The sequence below is a fragment of the Myotis daubentonii genome, chromosome 12, assembly GCF_963259705.1.
Source record: "Myotis daubentonii chromosome 12, mMyoDau2.1, whole genome shotgun sequence".
Lineage (NCBI taxonomy): Eukaryota > Metazoa > Chordata > Mammalia > Chiroptera > Vespertilionidae > Myotis > Myotis daubentonii.
Window position 1 is genome coordinate 80,080,558 of NC_081851.1, and position 24,087 is coordinate 80,104,644.

The 24,087-nt window shown below is 55.6% G+C and overlaps 2 protein-coding genes across 2 annotated transcripts in view; both read right to left on the reverse strand.

The window, feature by feature from the left end:
* The window catches only part of TPO (thyroid peroxidase), a 48,214-nt gene that overhangs the window by 19,226 nt on the left and 4,901 nt on the right, over nt 1–24,087 (reverse strand). Inside the window, exons 6-7 of the mRNA XM_059660640.1 lie at nt 7,901–7,960; nt 2,602–2,830 (exon numbers count right to left, since the gene is read on the reverse strand). The gene's annotated coding sequence lies outside the window, so the exon portion shown is untranslated. The remainder of the gene's footprint in view (nt 1–2,601; nt 2,831–7,900; nt 7,961–24,087) is intronic.
* Nucleotides 7,969–21,325, reverse strand: SNTG2 (syntrophin gamma 2). The gene is given in 11 exon segments (XM_059660683.1): nt 7,969–10,796; nt 11,427–11,537; nt 11,775–11,867; nt 13,416–13,531; nt 13,534–13,606; nt 15,713–15,784; nt 15,923–16,074; nt 18,887–19,262; nt 20,481–20,519; nt 20,944–21,070; nt 21,300–21,325. Coding segments are annotated over 11 exon segments (1,317 nt in total). The 3' UTR covers nt 7,969–10,664.

Here is a 24,087-nt window from a genome sequence, read left to right on the forward strand (position 1 = left end):
TCTCAGCCACAGGCTGGGCAGTCCCCCAATCTCAGCCACAGGCTGGGCAGCCCCAATCTCGGACCACACGGTGGGCAGTCCCCCAATCTCAGCCACAGACTGGGCAGCTCCAATCTCAGCCACAGGCTGGGCAGCCCCCCAATCTCAGCCACAGGCTGGGCAGCCCCCCAATCTCAGCCACAGGCTGGGCAGCCCCCCAATCTCAGCCACAGGCTGGGCAGCCCCAATCTCGGACCACAGGCTGGGCAGTCCCCCAATCTCGGACCACAGGCTGGGCAGCCCCCCAATCTCAGCCACAGGCTGGGCAGTCCCCCAATCTCAGCCACAGGCTGGGCAGCCCCAATCTCAGCCACAGGCTGGGCAGCCCCAATCTCGGACCACACGGTGGGCAGTCCCCCAATCTCAGCCACAGACTGGGCAGCTCCAATCTCAGCCACAGGCTGGGCAGTCCCCCAATCTCGGACCACAGGCTGGGCAGCCCCCCAATCTCAGCCACAGGCTGGGCAGTCCCCCAATCTCAGCCACAGGCTGGGCAGCCCCCCAATCTCAGCCACAGGCTGGGCAGTCCCCCAATCTCAGCCACAGGCTGGGCAGCCCCAATCTCGGACCACACGGTGGGCAGTCCCCCAATCTCAGCCACAGACTGGGCAGCTCCAATCTCAGCCACAGGCTGGGCAGCCCCCCAATCTCAGCCACAGGCTGGGCAGCCCCTATCTCAGCCACAGGCTGGGCAGCCCCCCAATCTCAGCCACAGGCTGGGCAGCTCCCCAATCTCAGCCACAGGCTGGGCAGCCCCCCAATCTCAGCCACAGGCTGGGCAGCCCCAATCTCAGCCACAGGCTGGGCAGCCCCCCAATCTCAGCCACAGGCTGGGCAGCCCCCCAATCTCAGCCACAGGCTGGGCAGCCCCAATCTCAGCCACAGGCTGGGCAGCATAACACTGTCACCATCAGCATTGAAAAGGTCCCACCGCAGGGGACAGCGAGCTTGGAGGGGGCTGCCCCACCCGCCTGGCGGGGTTACACTTGTGCTGTTGATAAACAGTGAAAAACCAGCCGGAATCAAAACTTGGATTTTTTTCTGTAATTGGACCTTTTAATGGGCCAGCTCTGGTCACGGGAATGTGTGGTCCCAGGTGCGGACACGGAGTGTGTCTGTGATGGAGGGACATCCTGCCCTCTGTGCGGAGCTGGGGCCCCTGGGGACCGGTCACCCTGGTGGGAGTTTGGGTTAGAAATGACAATACTGAGGTTTGGGAGGAGAGAGCCAGGTGCCCAGCAGGGCCAGGGATGGGGGGGGTGGGAGGGTGGGGGGAGGGCCAGGTTCTGGGCCTTGGGATTGCGTCACCACCCTCAGGCAGGCCCCCAGGGAGGCAGGGAGGGAGGGCAGGGACCCAGGTCCCAGCCAGGCCTCTGTCCTGGAGATCTCGCTACCAGACTCCACGAGGGGAGGGGAAGGTGGGGTGGAGAAGGGACCAGGCACCAGGAGTCCCTTCTTGACTTGAGTTAGATGCTGGGAATGTTACCCAAAGGCTTTCCTATCAAAACTCAACTTAAGCCCGGCCAGGGTGGCTCAGTGGTTGAGCGTTAACTTAACCAGGATGACCTATGAACCAGGAGGTCACGGTTCAATTCCTGGTCAGGGCACATGCCCAGGTTGCAGGCTCCATCCCCAGTGTGGGGCGTGCAGGAGGCAGCCGATCCATGGGTCTCTCTCATCATGGATGTTTTTATCTCTCTCCCTCTTCTTTTCTCTCTGAAATCAATAAACATACATTTTTAAAAATATTTGCTTTAAAAACAATAATAAAACAAGGAACTCGTGGTCTGACGACCATCCCAGGGCCAGTCTGCAGAGGGGAGTGAGGCGGGAAGTAGCACATGTCACCTCAGCACCCCACTCCTCCCCTGCAGCCCTGAGCCCCGCCCGCTGGCCTGCCACCGCCCCTTCGCTGAGCCAGGGTGAGTGACAGCCCACGACCCCCCGTCGTGTCGGTTCTGGGACCACGTGGAGCTTCCCACCTGTGACCCACGAGGACATCGTGGCATCAGAGCTGTGATGTGACTGCGTTGATGTAAGTAGCTTGTTGCTTCAGGACAAGTGCCCACAGCCAGGCACACACGCAGCCTCCGACCACACACGTGGCACCCCTGTGAGCATGCCCTGCACACGGGACACGGGTCCGTGGTCAGGTGGCCCCGCCTGCGGCAGCAGGATGTCCTGTGACTGCTGGCCCGTGACCGCCCTCTGCGGTCCACTGGGCCCTCGAGCCGGTCGCACGCTCACGAGAGGGTTCAGAACATCAGCAGAAGCCGCAGAAAGCACTGGAATAATGGGGCCCCGGCCCCAACTCTGCACATTCATTTGCTGCCTCTTTTTTTAAAAATTGATTTCAGAGAGGAAGGGAGAGGGAGAGAATCAAAGATGAGAATCATTGATCAGCTGCCTCCTGCTCACCCCCCACTAGGGATTGAGCCTGCAACCGAGGTAGTGCCCTTGACTGGAATCGAACCCGGGGCCCTTCCGTCCACACACTGAGGCTCTATCCACTGAGCCACACCAGCCAGGGCTCACTCGCTGATAAAGATTCAGGCAACTCACCTCGGCACCACCTGGGGGTCGGACCAAAGCAAACTGCCTTTCCGGAAGGTGAATTGCCGAGGGATGATGCTAGCGATGCCAGGCGGGCTCTGCGCTCCAGGCTCGTTCCGGACCTGAGGGCCTCGCTCCTGTGTCCTGTGCTGAGCATCAGCGTTTGGTGAGCCAGGAGCGAAGCCCCAGAGGACTTTCCCGAGACGCCTGTGCTGTCTGACCACGTCTCAAGGACGAGCTGGAAGATTGAAAAGAAAGCGCCGTTGGAAACGGAAATAAAGAGAATGCGTTGGCTTTTGGGGGAGCTCACACCAGGATCGTCTGCTGTCCCATCTGTGACAGGCCCAGGCGTGCGCTTCTGAAAGCCCAGGTTGCCCTCAGGTGTGTGTGAAAGCCCAGTCACACGCCTTTTCTCAACCTTCAGAGCAAATAGCACAGCTTCCAGTCGGGGCCTGACAGCTGGTTCCCCACAAGGCCCGGCCCCCACCCCCCCACCCTCCCCCACCCCCCCACCCCCCCACCCTCCCCCACCCCCCCCACCCCCCCACCCCCCCACCCCCCCCTCACCCCCCCCACCCTCCCCTGCCCCGGCCGCGCTGGGTCCGTGCGGCCCTGGGATTGGAAACACCTGTGCTGACGGGAACTTCTCTCTGGACGTGTGTGTCCGAGTTGACATGGGACAAAGGCCCCAGGGAAACAAAACAGAACAAAAAGTGTACATTTAATGTTGATTTGAGCAAATTTCAGTTTGAGAGAATGTATGTTCTCTTTCTAGGCAGTTTGGGGCTTTGTGATGACAGTTAAGAGTCTAAAACAAAGGCCTAATTTAGAACACAATCCAGTTGAAATGTTTCCCACGGCTCAGAAAGGTAGAGTTAGTCTTGGGTTCCACACATGCTCACTGAAGGCCTCTTCAGGGCCAGGCTCGGCGCTGGACGGGTGTGAACATGAGGCCGGGTCTCCCTGGGTTTACGGAAGGTGCCGTGTACTCAGGATGCAGGCATCCCAGTCACTTCCTCGCAGGCGATATGCCTCCCCTTAGGGTCCCGGGCACGAGCCTTGGGAACCCGGGATCAGGTGCCTGACCGTCTGACATGACGAGGAGGACAATCGGGGGGGGGGGGGGGAGAGCAGGGAGTGATCGGGAGAGGACAGGCTTCTGGCTGACACGGCAGCTGGAAGCCTCCAAGATGTGTCAGTTTTGTTTCTTGTTCTGTCCAAGAAAAGCCTGGCAAATATTAGCAGTCAAAAATGTTTGTAAGTGGATGGGTAGATGGGTGGGTGGGTGGGTGAATGGAAGGATGGATGGATGAGTGGATGGGTGAGTGGATGGATGGGTGGGTGGATGGATGGGTGGGTGAGTAGGTGGGTGGGTGGGTGGATGGATGGACAGATGGGTGGGTGAGTGGATGAATGGGTAGGTGGATGGGTGGATGGATGGATGGATGGATGGATGGGTGGATGGATGGTGGATTATGGATGGATAGACAGATAGATGGATAGATGGGTGGGTGGGTGGATGAATAGATGGGTGGGTGGATGGATGGATGGATGGATGAGTGTATGGGTGGATGGGTGAGTGGATGATGGGTGGATGGATGGATGGGTGGGTGAGTAGGTGGGTGGGTGGGTGGGTGGATGGATGGACGGATGGATGGGTGAGTGGATGGATGAGTGGACGGATGGGTGGGTGAGTGGATGGATGAGTGGACGGATGGGTGGGTGAGTGGGTGACTGGATGCTGGAATTTGGATGGATAGACAGATAGATGGATAGATGGGTGGGTGGGTGGATGGAGGGAGAGAGGGACAAAGAAAGGGAGAGAGAACACTGCTGACAGGACACCTCGGCTCCCCGCAGGGCACCCTACGCGATGCTTCTAAAGCTTGAATTTCCCCCCACAAGGCCGCATGATTAGAAAGCCATCTATTTACTTTTTTGTTTTTGTTTTGTTTTTTTGGTAAAAGATAAAAGGCATTTTAAAAATATCTCCTTTAGGCTTAGTCATTAATGATTGATTTGCCAAGACATGAAGAAAGCTCTACGTGGGGCTCATTCAATTCTCAGATAAAATTAACTGAACAAACTCACCTGCAGTGAGTCCACATCAGGCTCCCCAAGATGGGAAGGAAATGACATTCTCCTTGCTCAGCTCGGAGGGGCTCTCACATCGTAATAGAGCTTCGAAGGCACATGCACAGGACAGAGGCAGATATTTTTGGTTTTTAAGTAATTGCTGGTTACAGCTCCGTGGGTTTTCTGTGACCCAGTGGGCCCCCCACCCCCCACTAATGTTTAATAACACTTCAAAGATAAGTTTTCTAACCGTAAGAGGGTTGGCTACTGTAAGAAGGACAGAAATAAACATGAAGGTGGGTTCGGGCTGGGCCAGGTGGCCATGGCAGGGGCAGCTCACCTCGCCGGGCGGACACGGAAGTTGTGTAGCTGTCTTTCTCCTCAGTGGTGACCAGCATCTGCCGTCTCGAGTGTTTTGTTCATCGGTTGTCCCTGGAGTGGACCAACATGGTCCCAAAATTCCTCCATCAGCGGCTGGGGGAGTTACCTGCAGTGACCGCCTATGAGGGGCCCCCTTAGACGGTGCCTGTACTACTCCATCATGAACAATTAGGCAAGGAGTCGCCCTAGCTGGTTTGGCTCAGTGCACAGAGCATCGGCCTGCGGACTGAGGGGGCCTGGGCTCGATTCCGGGCCAGGGCACAGGCCTGGGCTGCAGGCTCGATCGCCAGTGGGGGACGTGCAGGAGGCAGACGATTAGTGATTCTCATCATTGATGTTTCTCTCTCCCTCTCCCTTCCTCTCTGAAATCAATGAAAAAATATATATATTTTTAAAAAGGAGCTAACATGTGCACTCCTATTGATTCAATTCAGTGGCGATGTACTGAGCACTGGCCGTGCTGGACATATTGTGTATACAGTAAACTCCCGAGTTACAGGGGGGGAAAGCCTACTTGACCAGCACGGGGCGCTGAACTCCGCCTTCTCTCTCACGTTCGTGAATGTGGCCGAGACAGCACAGCCGTGCACTGAATGGAGCTGCTCTGTGGGCCCTGACTCTAAGTCAGTGGTTCTCAACCTTCCTGATGACGCGGCCCTTTAATACAGTTCCTCATGTGGTGGTGACCCCCAACCATAAAGTTATTTTCGTTGCTACTTCATCACTGTCATGTTGCTACTGTTATGAATCGTCATGTAAATATCTGATATGCAGGATGGATTTTCATTGTTACAAATTGAACATAATTAAAGCGTAGTGATTCATCACAAAAACAATATGTAATTATATATGTGTTTTCCGATGGTCTTAGGCGACCCCTGTGAAAGGGTCCTTTGACCTCCAAAGGGGTCGCCACCCACAGGTTGAGAACCGCTGCTCTAAGTAGATTTAATGGCACACGTTCTGGTCACGTTCCCTGCAGGTCCCACCCGCAGGTCAAGGCCATTCCCACTAGAATATGAGCCCACGTGGGCGAAAGGGGCCACGTGCTGACCTGACCAGCTCCGGGGAGGCCTGCGTGGCGGCCTTGCAAACTCAGAGGCTTAGAGTCACCACGAAGGGGGTCTGAGAGGAAAACTTTTTTTTTTCTTTTTTAACTAAAAGCAGTTTCTGGTGGGGAGTCAGGTCCTAAGGCAGTATTTTCCCCGTAAGGGTAATCCTCACCTTCACTAGGCCTGTTTTGTATCTAAGATAACATGGCTGATGAACATGCCTTTGCAAAAACCAAGTAATTTTCCTTCTTCCCCACCCTTCAAGCACAAAGGCCCTCATTGTTACTGAGTTAGTGGTTGACTGTGCACGATCGGGCACCCACCCAAGGTAAAAGAAGCGTCTATCATTCACGCTTCACCCACTCCCCGAGGTTCTCCGGAATCTACACCCATGCATTTCATGGAACCGACTTAAATCTCCTCGACTGTAATTTATAAAACAAGGTGAAACCTGCTTCCTGGCGACTGTGGACAGTTTGGCTCAAATAGACGCACACAAATTCTTTAAGGTTTGAGTGTTTCTCAGTGAACACAACGCCACTGTCTGCTCTGGGTTTGGTGGTTGAAACTTGTTTAAAGTGAGTCCGTCCAGAACTTCACCCAGTGGGTGCTGGGGTGCCAAAGCCTCCCAAGGGGGGTGTGTGTGTGTCCATTCCTGGGGGTGACAGGCCCGTGGACGGGTGACCAGAGGAGCACAGCGAAGAGCCACACGGAGCCAACACCTCCTACATCCACGCAGTCGGTCAGACGCGCTGGAAGCTTCCAGAGGCTTCCGGCCGTGAGAGCCACTCACAGGCTCACTGAAGCCAAGTACCCGTGACGCTCTGTGCTGGTTTGATCTACTTGCAAAATGAGAAAACAAAACAACAACCTTCCCTTTTTTTTAAGACCACCACCGTGTTCCAGAACATTCTGTTTCTTCCAAGAAGCCAGGGGCCCAGGTGAGTGAGCACAGATTAGTCCACATTTGGCTGCGCCCAGAGCGGTCTGCAGTCTGCGCTCGGAGAGGCGCGGTGGTGTTTGATAGGAGGCTGGTCACCGGCTGATTGTGCACAGATCAGGGCTGACCTCACCCAGCCCCGAGGTCCCACACCCAGGCCCCTGGCTCGCAGGATTCCTGCTCAGCAAATTCTTCTTTAAAACAAAAGGTAAACTACACACGTTTTCCTTATTTTACTTTTTAAATCCCCATTTATCCCCCCTACACCCTCTTCCACCTCCATCCACCCTCCTCCCCCAGCTCAGTAAATTCGTATTTGAATTTAATGTCTTCGATGCTGACCACCTAGGGTCAGCAAGCTTTAGGAAAGTGACTCGTCATCCTTTATCGGCATTTCATAAAGACGGGCTGAGTATCTGAAGAGACGCTCACCGACGAGGACACACCGATGCCAAGAGACACGTGAAAAGATGCTCAACAGCACCAGTCGCCAGAGAACTGCCGAGAACCACAACAGCGAGGTGCCGCCTCACACCTGTCAGAACCGCCGCCCTCATAAACCAACAAACAGCATGGTAGGCGAGGATGTGGAGAAAAGGGAGCCCTCGTGCTCTGCTGGTGGGAGTGCGTGCGGCACAGCCCGGTGGAAAGCAGTATGGAGGTGCCACAGACTAAGTCATTCCACTGCTGGGCATTTATCCAAAGAAAAGGTATATGCACCCTATGTTCATTGCAGCATTATCTGCAACAGCCAAGACATGGAAGCAACCTCGGTGCCCATCAGTAGGTGAGTGGATAGAGAAGTGGTACTTACGTACAATGGGATATTACACAGCAACAAAAAAGAATGGAATCTTACCATTTCAATAACATGGATGGACCTAGCCAAGTGCCATATGATTTCCCTTATACGTTGAATCTAAAAAACACACAAGACAATGATGAAGCAACAAAACAGAAGCAGGTTCATGGATGCGGAGCTGATGGCTGCCAAAGGGGAGGGGGAACGTGAAAAAGAAAAATAATAGACAGGCCGACAGAACACAATTTAAAACAACAACTACAAATCCTGGGCACGACAGAGCAAACGAGAGTGCGAGGCCCTGGGAGCCGCCCGAGGTCGGGAGGAAAGGAGACTCACGGGAGGGGACCCCACAGCGTCCGCAGGGGCCCAGGCTGAGGCGCTGTCGGCCTCGAGTGAAGCGGTGACACTGTGTTAGTGTCCATGAAAGTGACTTCGGTCTCCACATGACATGATCAGTGTCAGAGAAGTTGTCTGTTTCCCCAGGTGAGGCCTGCTCTCCACAGCCATCCACTACCGACTGCGTCCAGACAGTCCGTCCTAATCCAGCCGGGGTGTCACCTGAACGCTGTGTGGACGCAAAGGGGCCACATCCTCACCTGACAGCTCAGGGGAGGCCTGCGTGGTGGTTTTGCAAACTCGGAGACCTAAAGTAACCACACAGGATGGTCTGAAATTAAAACTTTATCCAAAAGCAATCATGGTGTGTTGTCACATCCTAGGCCAGCATCTTCTGTGACAAAGGCCAATCTTAACCTTAACTGAGCCTATTGTCTTTTTGCATCGACAATATCCTTGGAAGGTCAAAGTAATTTTTCTTTTTCCAGACTCCTCAGGGCACAGACACTGGCTCTGCGAGACGACAAATCTCCTCATTGTTATTGAGTTAATTGTTGACGGTTAACTATCCTGCGTTCACCTAAAAGAAGTGTGTGTCTATCATTTCACTCTTTATCCAACCCCAGAGGTCCACCCCCTCCCCTTTGCTTTCTCCCGCCTCCCTAATCTATCACCATGGATTTCAGGTAACTCACATCTCCTCCTGTGACTGTAATTTATAAAAATAGGTGAAAAACCACCATTCTCCGGAGCATTATCCCAATCCATTGAGATCCTGCTTCCTGCCAATTGTCCACAGTTTGGATCAAATAAACGCACAAAAATTCTTTACAGGTTTGTATGTTTTTTACGTTAACATGGTCATGTGAACACGGGGTGTGGCTGTGCCAGCAGGAGGGAGTGGTCATGTGACTGTGCGGGCGTGGCCATGTGAACAGCTGGAAATGGGCACGGGAACAAGGAGGCAGGGCCGCGTGGACACAGACAGAGCACCATGTAGGACACAAGGATGGGCCTGACTGTGCTCCCGTCCGACAGCAGGCAGCTGTCTCAGAACCGTGGGATACACCGGGCTTCCGCTGGAGAAACTCCTGGGTGTTTTCAGTGAAATGAGGACACACAGGCTTCTACTGACCTTTTCGCAAAGTCACGCTCGGCGTCTCTACCCCTCCACGAAGTCAGGAGGCGCTTGTTGACACTGGCCAACCACCGTGACCGGTTCTGTGCGCCCGTGTGCGTGGACGGCTCTGCCGTGCTGCATCGGCACAGCCCGGCCAACCCGGCCCTGCTCCTCCCGGCTCCGCGTGCTCCGTGTTGCCATGTGAAAGCTGGAAACGTCTCCTGCCGGGTGGATAAGAGACTGGGGTCTGAAGACTTCAATGCAAGTTTCTGGGCAGATAAGTTATAACATGAAGGCGCGACCGGGCGTCACACAGCAGTGAGGTCCTGGGGGAGGAGGGGGGCGTGTTCTCCCAGCGGGCGGACGCCTGGACACCACTGGGCACCACTGGACACCAGGGCGCCCCGAGGTGGGGGGACGGGGACCTCTTAAGTCTTCCTGTGGTCTACACTTACTATTGGGCACCAAGAAAATATACACCCTTCCCCCCCAACCTAACTCAGCATTTTCTATTTGGTCGCTGCCACAATACAAATACATCTTCTAGCCCTGGCTGGTGTAGCTCAGTGGATAGAGCGGCAGCCTGCGGACTGAAGGGTCCGGGGTTCGATTCCAGTCAAGGGCACATGCCTGGGTTGTGGACTCAATCCCCAGTGAGGGGTATGCAGGAGGCAGCCAATCCATGATTCTCTCTCATCATTGATGTTTCTATCTCTCTCTCTCCCTCTCCCTTCCTCTCTGAAATCAATAAAAAATATTTTTTAAAAAATAAAAAATAAATAAAACAAAATCAATGGGGAAAAATGTTCTCCGGTGAGGATTAACAAAAACAACAACAATAATAATAACCTTTAAATGATGCATTACTTAATGACACTGTAACTCATATGTCATGTTTGATACAAAAATTGACTCCCATCCCCACAGTCCTGCTGCTCATAGCCTAGCTCACCCCTGGCTCCGCCTCCTCCTGGGCGCAGGGGAGGGGACCCCCCACCCCAGGAAGCACTTCCTCTCCAGGGAGAGGGAAGCAGGGGGGTTGGGGGGGGCGCTCGGTCCCCTGTCACTCCGTGGAAGGAAACCTGGGTGTGGCCAGCGAGGGACGTGGTGCGTGGGGGCTCACCCCTCGCAGGGCCCGGAGGGACGCAGGGATGTGGCGATTCACGGGCCAGGGCCCCAGCCACAGCCGCGCCTGCGCCCTGTGGGACCGTCCCTCTAACGAGGATTTCCGTGGCTGGAAACAGGAAGGACTTTACTGGTATCACAACCGTAGGCTCGTTATAAAGCCACAGAGCTCCAATGCTGGGCGGCAAAGCTTCGTCTCTTAAGAAAATAATTTAATTCTCGTCCTTGACCGAGCGCTCAGCTGCTGCCTGGGGGCTTCCTGCTGAGGCCCTGGCTGCCCGCAAAGCCGGGGTCCAGGGAGGCAACCTTGGCCGCGAGGAAGGCGTGGACGCAGTGCAGGACGGCCGTGAGGTCCGGAAACTCCAGCTCCTGCAGGAAAGACAGAGCGGAACGTGTGGGTGTGAGCATCAGGGACACGTGGCCACAGCCAACCAGGCCTCTCTGCCGTCGCCGCCCGGGTGACTCAGGCCCCGGACACAGGAAAGGAGGCAGGTGAGTGTATGTGTGTGTGCAGGTGTGTGTGAGTGCGTGCAGGTATATGAATGCATGCAAGTGTGTGTGTGTGTGTGTGCAGGCATATGTTGTGTGTGAGTGTGTGCAGATGTGTGTGCGAGTGTGTGCAGGTGTGTGTGCATGCAGGTATTTATGTGTATAGGTGTGCAGGTGTGTGTGGAGGGACTGTGTGTGCAGGTGTGTGTGTGTGTGTATCTCTGTGTGTGGGTGTGCATGCAGGTATGTGTGTGGTTGACTGTGCATGCAGTTGTGTGTATGCACGTGCAGGTGTGTGGGGGTGTGCATGTGTGTGTGCATGTATGTGTGCGTGTGGGTATGTGTGCATGTGTGTGGGTGTGCATGTGTGTGTGTGCATGCAGGTGTGCGTATGGGTGTGTGTGTGTGTAGGTGTGTGAGTTTATGCAGGTGTGAGTGTGGGTGGGCAAGCTTTTGCCCGTCTCTGTGCTATGAGGTGGGCGGCTGGTGCAGAGGGAGCTGCGTCCTTACCGTCGCCTCAACCTGTCGGGTGTGGAGGTGCTGGAAGAGCAGCTTGAGGCGGGCCTTCCCGTCGTCGGACAACCCCCGCAGCCGGGAGAACCTAAAGCTCCAGAGGATGGTCTGCGAGGGAGTGAGGGAACCAGAGATCGGAAACCAGAGCCCACGTGTCGTTACCTCAATTCACACATCGAGTTGTCTCCATAAAGAACGCAGACACTGGCTTCTCTAAGCCGGGCAGGTGACAGCTCACCAGATTCCCGCCTTCCCATCCTCCGGCCACAGAACGGTCCTCACACGGCTTTCTCTCCGACCCTCCCCTCCGGCCCAGGATGCTGGTCCCCCCCTTGTGCCCCTCACCTGCGTCCTGCTGGCGCAACAGGTGAGTCCTGAGGCGAAGTCCACAGTGAAGTGCAGCGCGTCTCCCCGCCAGCTGCACGGGTAGGTCTTGGACTAGAAAACGGTGTTGGTTTTGAGAAACATCCTCTAATAAAGTGTTACTATTCTTCGGGGCGCTGCACCCCCCAGGCTCAGAAACGGCTTTCAGTCTTAACGTGCAGACCACAGGGAGTGGAGGTGGAGCCCACGCCCCACGCGACGTGGAACCAGAGACGGCAAAGGCTGCCCCCTCCCTGACCAACAGCCCAGCGCGCCCCGCGCCCCAGGGAGTGTGAGCGTGGGAGCCCCTGCCCGCTGCGGAGCGCCCGCTTTTCCTCCGTGTCCCAGCCGCCTCCGGACAGACAGATGGTCGGGGCCCAGCACCCGGTCCAGGGGACCCAGACGTGGCTTCCTCTTGGGAAAACTCTGGGGAGCAGTGGGTGTAACAGCCGAGCATCCCAAAGCCAAACCCAGGACCTGGGCCCTCACGCTGATGGGCAGCAGCAGCCTCAGCTGACATGTGAGCTCCAGACCAGACGCTGAGATGCCGTCTGTCCGCAGGGCACGTGGCGTCAGAACTTGAACATGAGAGCACATGGGGCACGTGCTCTCTGTCTCTCTCTCTCTCCTTCTCTCTCTCTCTCTCTCTCTCTCTCTCTCTCTCTCTCTCTCTCTCTCCTCTCTCTCTCCTTCTCTCTCTGTCTCACACTCGCGCGCACGTGGGCACACTTCAGCCAAGTCAGGCGAAAGCCCAGAAATGCAGAGGTCTGTGCTTCACTGCTGTGCGCTCCCCGCGTCTAACCAAGCTGCTGACCCGGGGCCAGGGGCACGGAGGTCCTGCTGGCGCCTCCTCACAAACCTCCGCGATGAGCCTGCGGAGGGTGTTCCTGCTCCAGGACTTGGCCCCGGTCCGAGAGGAGGGCCCACGGCCTCGGGCAGAGCTGCCCCATCCGAGTGCCCGATGGAGGCCGTGCACACTCTCTGTCTTCCCTCGGCTCTGCAGGCTGCGTCACTGCGGGTCACATTCACGCATGTCCCCGCTGCCCTCTGTCCCCCGTCTCTCTGTCCCCGCTGCCCTCTGTCCCCCGTCTCTCTGTCCCCGCTGCCCTCTGTCCCCCGTCTCTCTGTCCCCTGTCCCTCTGTCCCCTGCTGAGCTCCCACCTCAGTCACTGGACGTCCCACGGACGTGCATGAGAGGCCCACACCCACCCCACTTTCCTTAAGGCCTCCTGGTACTTGCTCAGCACCCTGAGCAGAAACATCATCCTGAGATGATGGCTCAGACGGGAATGCTCAGCTTTCATGGAATTTTCCAGGCGTGGATCGAAACATGCACACGGATTGTCACTGCACATGGATCGTCACATGCTCATGGAGTGTCACATGCACATGGATTGTCACATGCACAGATTGTCACGTGCACACAGATCCACGGGCCTCTGGGCACAGTTGCCTCATCGCACACGCAGGTTGTCACACACAGATTGTCACACACACACACAGGTTGTCACATGCACACGGATTGTTACACACGCGGATCGTCACACGCACACAGGTTGTCACACGCACTCTGCCTGAGTGTTGCCAGGCCTGGTCCCTTCCCTGGGAGCTGCGGTCACTCACCCCTGCCCTCCACACCGCCCAGCAGGTGGCTCTCTGGAAGGACGCCTCCCACGCGGCCAGCTCGCTGCCTAGCTCCACGGTGAAGCGGTGGCTCTGGCCTCGGCCGACCAGGACAGGAAGCTGTGCGGCCCTGGGTCCTGGAGGCCCGGGCACAGGTGCACTTGCTGCCGGCAGCCCCCCGGGGACCAGAACTGAGACAGAGGGGTGGAATGTGGGCACAGAGGTGGTCCCAGGCAGCAGCTCGGGGAGGGGTGTCTGCTCAGCCTGGAGGGCACGCTGCTGAGAGCTGGGGGGGGGGGGCGGGGGGCGGGGGCCACCCCCGGGGCAAGGCCAGGAGCAGTGCTCTTCAGCCGTGCACAGGGCCCTACGCGAACCTCTGCAGGGACGTGTGTCCCACTCCTCGCTGTCTGTACGCACCTTCCACTGGAAACACTGGTAACCGCACTTCTTACTCTACATCCAACTTTAAAGGTAAGACTCCTGGGACTCCCGGGCTCACATTTAACAAGAAACAGCAAACAGCTAAGCCCTCGCCTCTGCCTGAGGCCCCGCGGGGTCACCGGGCTCCTCCTCACGCCTCCTATTGTCCCAGTGGAGACTTCACGCTCAGAACACATCCCTCTCCCTGTCCCTCTGTCTCCCTAGATGCAGGCCCGTCTCAGCGCTCCGGCTCACCCACTCACACCATCGAGCCCTCACTGGGCACAGCCTGGAGACTGTCCCTATGAGACCAGCGTCCTTGTGACCCTGATGAAACCCAGCTCGGAGCCCTGGTTCTATAACCCCCCTCTCCCCCGACCTCCTCCCCTCTCTCCACCCCTCGCAGACCCAGTCTCTCCCCAGATCAGCAGCCCTTTCCCTCCCCACCCCTGAGGCAGCAGCAGACCTGACTGGGGTCAGGGGGTCGGGACCTCTGCGGCTAAAGATGACACCTAAGTCACATGTGAGCTCCTGAGCTCTCGGTGGAACTGGCTACTTTCCCACGAAACCCGACGGGGGACTCCTGAGCTGACCTCAGAGCTGTGCTCGAGGCCTCGAGAAACTATTCACTGACCCTACTTCACCTGCAGGCAGTCGGCTCACAGCCCCATCCACGTGTCTTGTGATTTTGACACATGGTTTATGCATGTGTTATGTGCATGTTGTACATGTGTACATGTGTAAGCACATGCAGGTTGTATGCATGGTACACGTGCCCATGTGCATGCGGCGTGCACATGGTATATGTGTGTGCGTGGCACGCCTGCATGTGTGCATGCATGTGCATGTGGCACCCATGCTGCACGCACACATCTGTGCATGTGGTGCATGCAGTGGCATGTGTGATACAAGTGCCCATGTGCATGTGTGTTATGTGTGTAGCTGGCATATGTGTATGTGGAACACAGTACATGTCTGTGTCATGCATGGTACACATGCACACGTGTGTGCGTGGGAGGGGGTGGAGCCACAGATCCTTCACTGCAGGCTGGGACACACAGAACCATCCAGGGAACAGGATTGCACTTCCTGAGCCAAACAGGGCAGGTAGAGTCACTGGCTGACACGTCGTAAGTCACACTGATAGTTGCTGAACTGAGGGTCAAGACTGACAGACAAGGAAGAGCTCTTGGCGAGTGTTCACGGGGCGATGCCGCGGACGGGGCGGCAGGCCCGGTTGCGGTCGGGGAGCTGGGCTCGTCCTCGGGAGCAGGTCTGAGGCCGCTGACAGACGGCAGACCTTCCTTTGCCAACGACTAGCTGCTGACCTGGGCCGCTGACCTCCCAGAGCCTCGCGCTTTGACCTACAGGCTGGAGTCACAGATGCAGATGCCACGGCTTTCCGTGACGCACAGGCCCAGCCCCCGCACACGGGCCCTCAGTCATGCTAGCGCACGTCTATTCACAGAGGCCAGGCCGAGGCCGGGCAGCTCTGGGCCCGACCTCACCACCCAGCTGACCAGCTTCCGGACAGCCAGCGGCCACGGTCCCGCTGACCCCCGTGAGCGCCCTCGCCCTTCCCAGACACACCCCTCCCCCCGTCCCCGCCCCCCCCCCCCTCGCTTCGCTGAAAACAAAAGGGCCTTTTTAAAATCCTCACCTGAGGGTATTTTTTCTATTGCTTTTTAGAGAGAGTGGAAGGGAGGAAGGGAGGGAGGGCAGAAGTGTGCACATGGATGTGAGGAAGACACATCGACTGGTTGCCTCCCGCACAAGCCCTGACTGGGCCGGGATGGAACCTGCGCCCTGTGAGCCCCCGCTCCCCTCCTGTGCGCCCCGCGGCGTCTCGCACAGAGCAGCCGATGGCAGACACTCACCTCGTGGGCTTTGAACAGCACCTCCCAGAGGCTGTAGGTCTTTTCTGCGCACGCCCAGTCCCGCGTGCTCACCTGCAGGAAGGAAACGCACACACGTCTTCGCATCCTCAGCAAAACAGACAGCCCACAACACAAGCCGCTGGAAAGGCAGCGCGGGAGGGGGCGGCCGTGGTGAGGGACCGGGTGGGAGGCCATCCCTACGGCACGCACTGTCACCACGGTCCTCTCCTCGTCAGCGATGCCTCGGTGACGTGGGGAAGTTTCCAGTGCCTCCAGGAGAGGAACGTGCTGGTGCAGAGGAACCTGCCGCTGAAACCCTCGCAACAGTGACTCGGGCGGCAGCAGGTGGTCGGCACGTAGGCCTGTGGGGGCCGTGGACAATGGTGAGGGGGCGTGGGCGTGGGCGCCTGTGAGGTGTGCACATTCTGACACAAGAACGTGCTAATGTACAAACTTACCTGTTACAAACGGGTATAATTTTGAGAATTCATTTGGGGTCCCTTTCAGATTAAAGATCTTTTTAGGTTAAATTTTAAGAGAATGTATATTACAAAATATATATAGTAGGACATAAAATACATATACGAGAGAAGAAATGAGAAGTGCGAAGCTGGCGAGCGGACAGCGGTGTGGTGACCTGGAGGCTCTGACGCGGGTCGGCCCGTCCGGAGGGTGCGATGGAGAAGCAGAGAGTGGGCTCAGGGGTCCTGATTCTTATTTTAGGTGACGTTACTGCTCTTTGTTAAAAAGCAGGCGGTGTGAGCCCGCGTGGGCCAGGGCCGCAGCACCACCTCGGAGAGAGGCAGAGCGTCGGGGTGTTTGCAAATGTTCCCCCTGCGTGTGCAGTGCTCCTGATGGTTTTGGGACAGTGATGGCGAACCTGTGACACACGTGTCAGAGGTGACACGCGAACTCATTTTTTTGGTTGACTTTTCTTTGTGAAATGGCATTTAAATATAGAAAATAAATATCAAAAATATGTCTTTGTCTTACTAGGGTGGCAAATATCAAAAAATGTCTCTGTGACACGGCACCAGAGTTAAGTTAGGGTTTTCCAAAACGCTGACACGCCGAGCTCAGAAGGTTCGCCGTCCCTGTTTTAGGAGAACAGCTCCAGGGTAAAAGCCCGACACCTTTAGGGAGGAGAGGCAGGCCGTGGGGAGAGGGCGGCGCAGGGCTGAGAGCTGTGGTTACCGAGCAGACGCACGTTCAAGCACCGCTTCGGCTACAAAACTTCCTCATTTTGCAAACCAGACGCTCCAGGACGTCGTTTCCTTAAACCAGAGTCTCCGGCAGGAAGCGGACGTGAGCGATCCTCGCTCTGTCCCCCAGGACGCAGCTCCTCTGCGGAAAGGGGTGAACGCACTGCGTTTCCCAGGTAACAATGGCTGGTCGCGTCCTGTGCTACCCGGCCACTCGACTGCTCGCAGCAGAACGCAAGCTACCGGTGCAGCACGCTGGCGTCTCCCAGTGACTGCGGAGAGCCACTCTGTCGCCCCGAGTGATTCCGGTGGCCCTCCTGGGTACAGAGCTGTCTGCTGTGTCTTCCGTCTACAAACCTGCCGTCAAATGGTGTATTTCCAGGGACATTTTTTAATGACAGCTTGCCTCGTTGACATTCTTAAAATTGCTCTTCATATTTCTTGCATATTCACGGGCAACTCCTCTATAATTTATGTGAATGCCATGAGGTGCTATAAAGTTTATTTCATACGGTTAATTAACACCTTTTAATGGTGTTTGAAACATGAGCAGCTGAAACATTATTTCTCAGATTCCAATTCGCAAATAAGAAATGGATACTCTGGCCGCTGACGGAGGGGCCTGGGTGAACCCCATGTTGGCGGCATCTTTCGTGGAAACCTGGGGTGATCCCCCCACGCGGCTTCCTGGCTCAGGATAAACACAGGCCCCCAACCCCGACTCCATTCCCTTCTCCCCTCCCTTTTCCCTCTCTTCCTTCAGCACCACGCCTTTCGCTCACCTGACGGAGCTCAGAAACCACCCTCGGACACAAGACTGTGTCTTTTAGTTTTTCCTAAATTATTTACCACAAACTGTCTGGGCCTTTTCCCATTTAAATATCCGACACCAAGTGTTGAAACAGCTCCACGAATGCGGCCGAAGCTTCAGGAGCAAGAGCCACTGCCCCTGTGGTGCCTCCTCCAGGCTTAGGGCCCGAGGACACCAGGTCTCGCTGTTTAGTTCTCACGCTCAGACTCCAGGGGTGAAGTTGTCTTGGCTGATACACTTCTAGGCTGGGTGCCCAGGCTGAGGAAGTGGCGTTGGAAGGAATTGGAAAGGAAGATTGCAAACTGTAGCGTGCAGCATTACGTTTATATGATGGCCTGACTAAATCAGGATGTTTATTTTGTAAATGTTTTTATTGCTTTCAGAGAGGAAGGGAGAGGGGGAGAGAGAGAAACATCAGTGATGAGAGAGAATAACGGATCGGCTGCCTCCTGCACGCCCAACACTGGGGATGGAGCCCACAACCCGGGCATGTGCCCTGACCAGGAATCGAACCGTAACTGCAACCACTGAGCCACGCCAGCTGGGCCAGGCTGTTTAATAAAACTTGGATGGCCCTCGCTGGTTTGGCTCAGTGGATAGAGTGTCAGCCTGCAAACTGCAAGGTCCCAGGTTTGATTCTGGTCAAGGGCACAGGCCAGGGTTGTGGGCTCGACCCCCAGTGGGGGACCTGCAGGAGGCAGCCAATCCATGATTCTCTCTCATCATTGATGTTTCTATCTCTCTCTCTCCCTCTTCCTTCCCCTCTGAAATCAATAAACACATATTTTTTTTAAAAAAACAAACTTGGATGATCTGAGGGAGACATAGCTTTTAAATTCCGGCATTTGGCCATAACCTAGAAATGTGTGAGGAGAAGGGGTCTGTCTGCTTGTCTATGTCCTGGACTCTTTGACACATAACTGATGCTCTAGAACAGTGATGGCGAACCTTCTGAGCTCGGCGTGTCAGCATTTTGAAAAACCCTCACTTAACTCTGGTGCCGTGTCACATATAGAAATGTTTTGATATTTGCAACCATAGTAAAACAAAGACTTATATTTTTGATATTTATTTTATATATTTAACATTTAACAAAGAGAAATCAACCAAAAAAATGAGTTCACATGTCACCTCTGACACGCGTGTCATAGGTTCGCCATCACTGGTCTAAGACATGGGCCTTCCACCCCCAAATCTGCAGAAGCAGGAAAATGCTGGACCATCTTAGCGGCTGTTTGAACCGAAATAAGTGGGTTAACAGATTTAGAGAAAGAAACGCCCATGACCCTAAGCAGAACCCCCCCCCCCCCCAGCCACGTGGGGACGAGGACAGGGCACGGCCCCTCCTTCTCCTCCAGGTGCCCTCCCAGCCCCTCCTCCGGGTTTCGTGGGTCCTCACTGTCCTCACCGGGGGGGGGGGGGGGGGGGAGCTGAAGACGCAGACCGAGGAGCCCTTCAGGGCCAGGAACTTGGGTGTGAGGGTCGGAGAGCAGTCGGCATCTTCAAACCTCTCGTTGACCCAACCCATGTGCACGACCTGCAGCAAGACACCATCAGCCACTGTCACGTCTGGAAGGACAAACACGTCACCCGCCGGGACACCCCCACCCGCCGGGACACCCCCACCCACCGGGACACCCCCACGGGCCAGGACACCCCGACCTGCCAGGACACCCCCATCCGCCGGGACACCCCCACGGGCCAGGACACCCCGACCTGCCAGGACACCCCCATCCGCCGGGACACCCACAACCACAGACTGGGGGACCAGGACCTCTAGGTCAGTCTCCAGTCTCCAAACCTGGCACGCATGTGGACGCCCTGAGTGAACACCCAGGGCTGCAACATACCGAGTTTCAAACATAAAAATTCAGGCCAGGAACTGTCCAAACAGAGCCTCTGTCACGTGAGACTGGTGGACACCGTGCGTGAGTTGTGGCCATTATTCTGAGCCGGTACATGCTCACCGCTCTGAGCAGCATTCCTCCCAGCTGTGGGCCCACTGCCCAGTTTCTCCTCTAATCCCTGTCCCCCCCCACCCTCCCGGAGCTGGGCTGAGCTCCCCTCCTGGACTGGTCAGTGGTGCAGGGCACACGTCCAGCAGGAGTTGTCTACTGAGGAGCGAATGAGAAGCTCCTGTCCCGGCCGAGGCAGCAGCACAGACGCTTCATCATCGGGAATGTCCGCAGTTCGGATGTGGACTTGCTGGAAGCCGTGTAGTGTAATTCTGTCTAGATTAATCAGCAGGGAATACATCATAGCTTAGCTCCCGCTGGAAACATCGGCTGATTTATGAATCTTTTTAGATATATGCAGTTCATAAATAATTTTAAGGGAAACTAATTTTATCTCCTACATTATGAAGTTTCTAATGGTTTAGTGCCGGTCCCAATACATGCACATTATACTTTTATGAGCACCTGCCTGATTGCACCGCCATCATGAAATCAGAACCCATAACCATGATGACAAAGAAGCCCATTTCCACTGATCCTCCTGGTGGCGTTTCTGTGGAAACTCTTCTTGCTTCTCCTCACACGGGGGGACCGCGGGGACTCAGCCCACGGGGAGCTGACCGCCCGCAGCGCTGTTCCCACCGCACGAGCCGCTGCGCAGTCACCCCGATGACCGGGCCCCGCCTCAGGCGGAGGTGTCCTGTCGTTTTCCCATCAGAACTTCCAGATCAGATGCCAACAACGGAAGAGGCTACTTTCGGAGACTTGTTACGCGATTCGCACAAACAACCCAAACCCACCTGGTCCCTCGGAGAACAGCACTTGTTGCCCATTTTCACCTGCGGAGAGAGGGAGGCGGGGTCAGGACGACTAGCACATGGGTGCCCGAGTTTCCAGCCTAATGAACGCCTGGCTAATGAACGCCTGGCTAATGAACGCCTGGCTAATGAACTGCCTGGCTAATGAACGCCTGGCTAATGAACGCCTGGCTAATGAACGCCTGGCTAATGAACGCCTGTGTCTGTGTGAGGACGGAGAGGGAACCGCGTGAAGTATCCGAATGTCCGACTAACCCACGCTCTTGAGCTAGGAAACACTTATGACGTCATCTTAAACTGTTTTTAATCAGAGATTTGAAATGTTAAAAAAAGCACACGTTCTTCTGTTTAACGTTACAGCCAGTTATTCCTGGTTAATATGAATGCAGAACCTCGTAACTATTTGTGTGGGTGAAAGAAAAGGGCGGGTGGCATCTCGGCTCACCCTCTGCAGCGTCAGGTCATGGATGTTCGTGGCCACGGCACTCAGCCAGTCGGTGGTCTCCTGGGCCGTGGCGCACTGCAGCATCCCCGAGCGGACCCCGAGCGCCAGCACCTCGAAGGCGTGGGGCCTGCAGGAGAACGAGAACGGGATGCGGTGAGGAGGGCAGAGGAGAAACGTCATCTCAGACCCTGGCCCGGGGCCGCCGCTCCAGCCCCCTCAAAATCATCAGTCACCATGGAAAGACAGTGACCACGGTGGTCAGACCACTGACACGATTCAGGATCTTATGTGGTCAGGCCATTGACACGCTCCACGGTCTTACATGGTCAGACCACTGACACGATTCAGGATCTTACGTGGTCAAGCCACAGACATGCTCCATGGTCTTATGTGGTCAGACCACTGACACGCTCCACAGTCTTATATGGTCAGGCCACAGACATGCTCCACAGTCATACATGGTCAGACCACTGACACAATTCAGGCTCTTACGTGGTCAGGCCACAGACATGCTCTATGATCTTATGTGGTCAGACCACTGACACACTCCACAGTCTTACGTGGTCAGACCACTGACACGCTCCACGGTCTTATGTGGTCAGACCACTGACACAATTCAGGATCTTACGTGGTTAGACCACTGGCACACTCCACAGTCTTATGTGGTCAGACCACTGACGCGATTCAGGATCTTATGTGGTCAGACCACTGGCACACTCCACAGTCTTATGTGGTCAGACCACTGACGCGATTCAGGACCTTATGTGGTCAGACCATTGACACGCTCCACGGCCTTACATGGTCAGACCACTGACATGTTCCTCACTCTTACGTAGTCAGACCATTGACACGATTCGGGGTCTTACGTGGTCAGGCCACGGACATGTTTTCAGGATCTTACGTAGATTTACTGAAGTTAAATTTAAAACGTTGAAATTCTCACCAACAGCTATTTCTAATTCAATAAAAATCTGGAAGGCAATTCATATAGGAAATAACATTGCTCTAGTAGAAATTTCGGAGTGATTGTCCTGGGGGGTCCTTAGTAATCATTCTTTGGGAACCACTTACTGAGGCATTTAAAGCTGCTGACACGGTGACAACAGGCAAGTCCAGCATCAGCTCGGCATCGCGGATGCTGTGACCACACATACATTTGTTACGACCGAGCTCGCGAGGTCGGTGCTCCCGCCTTTTCTCCCTGAAAGTCACCTGCCCGCAGCCTACCTCCCACGGGAATAACCGTCTCTGGTTAAATAGGCTTCCCCAGGACGCACAGCCTTCCTCAACTATCACTCACACGGGCTCCTGTGGACTCAGGTGGGGAACCCCAGATTCCTATGCTGAAGCCCTGACCCCCGTGTGGTGTCCTTGGAGACGGGGCCTCTAAGGGAAGAGTTAAGGTGAAGTGAGGGCCCGAGGGTCCCGATCTAATGGGACCAGAGTCTTCATGAGAAGAGGCACCGAAACGCCTGGATGATGGGAGACCAAGGACCTCAATTCATTCCCACTTTCCACAGAAGGGAGGACACACGGGATTCACGAAACAGAAGAGAAGAGAGAAAACCAATGTGAACGAGGTCTGGTTCTTAAAAAGATCGACAAACTTGAGCTAGATTTACCAAGAAAGGAAAAGAAGGAAGACTCAAATGCGAGACAAGAAATGGAAGAGGAGGTGGGTCTATCGACGTCTGAGCGAGGAGGGTGATAAAGGGTTTCTGTGGACGACTGTGGACGGTCCATGCGAAACTTACGTGAACTGGGGAATAATCCTAGAGAGACAAACTGTTGGACCGCGTCCGGAAGACATCTGAGCGCACAGCATTACAGCGAAGAGTCTGAATAACCAAGAAACTAGCCACAAGAGAAGCGGGGCCGAGGGCTTCGCTGCCAAATCCCACCAGACGCTCAGTTATGCACAAACTCCGCCCGAGACACACGCCATCACGGCGCAGTGACGTGGGCCAGACATGGGCACCTTCCGTGTCCTGTCCGGTTCCCTGTGTCCAGTGTCCTTCACCCCTCACCCCTTTTCTACCCACCAGAGCCACACATGCGCTCACATGGGCACACACAAACACATGCACACACACGCACATGCAGACCCACACGTCGTGCGCACGTCACATGCATGTGCAGACACCCGCATCCCCAGTGGGACCCCTGGGCTTCTCACTGAGCCACCAGCTCTGAGCCCGAATTGCTGTCTTTCCATGGATTTGGCAGTCACTCGCCTGTGTGGGCGGAGCCCTAAGCAAAACCCAGGCTCCTCCTTTCCTTGAATTTTCTTTTTAAATTCACACACAAGTCTTCATCCCGTGTGAGGTGGCTTGAATAGGAAGTAGGCTTAGAGCTCCTTACCAGGGAAAGGAGCTGGTTCCCCCAACTTCCCTTGAGAACAGTCGGCGTTCCAAAGCTGTGCCCACTTGTACATGCGGGTACAGAGGCACGGGCATGGCTAGCGTCAGATGCAAACTCTCTGGGCGTGGAAGGCTGAGCCGCAGGAGACCAGGCAGCACCTGATAAAACTCACGTTCGACGAGCAGCCTGGGGGGCGTCGGAGTCTGACCGGCAGGAAGGCGCCCAGATGCAAACTTCAGCCCTGAAAGCCTGAGCGCGGCGGCCAGCCTCCTTCGCCGCGTGGCACGTACACTCACCCCTGAATTCTGCGGCGCACCCACAATCGTGTCTTTGGCTGATCTGACAAAAAAGGGCAGACTGTGATTCATTCAGACCAGAATGGCTATTGTTGTTCTTTATTTGACAATCTGAGGGAAAGAGGCCAGTGCCCTGACTAAGGTCAGGTGTGGCATGTTTTACAAGTTCTTTCATCCTGGGAAAGTCATACAGAAAATCACACGCACACACCAGAAGCCGTGCTCCTGCGGGGCTGACTGGCGCTTAGAAAGCCAGGGGCCGAGAGGGGCTCGGGCGTGGAGTGTGTCAGCGGGACGCGGGTCTGGTCGGTGACGTTCTATCCCTCAGTATCTCACCCTTCGCCTTTCGGGAAAAAGGAAGTATTTTTGTGTGATGTCACATACTAACACAAGCTTTCACCACATCCCTTACATCTATTTACTACAAGACAGTAACGCCAGGTCCGCCCCTCGTCGCACTGCACCTGACGGCTCTGGCGGGCTCCCG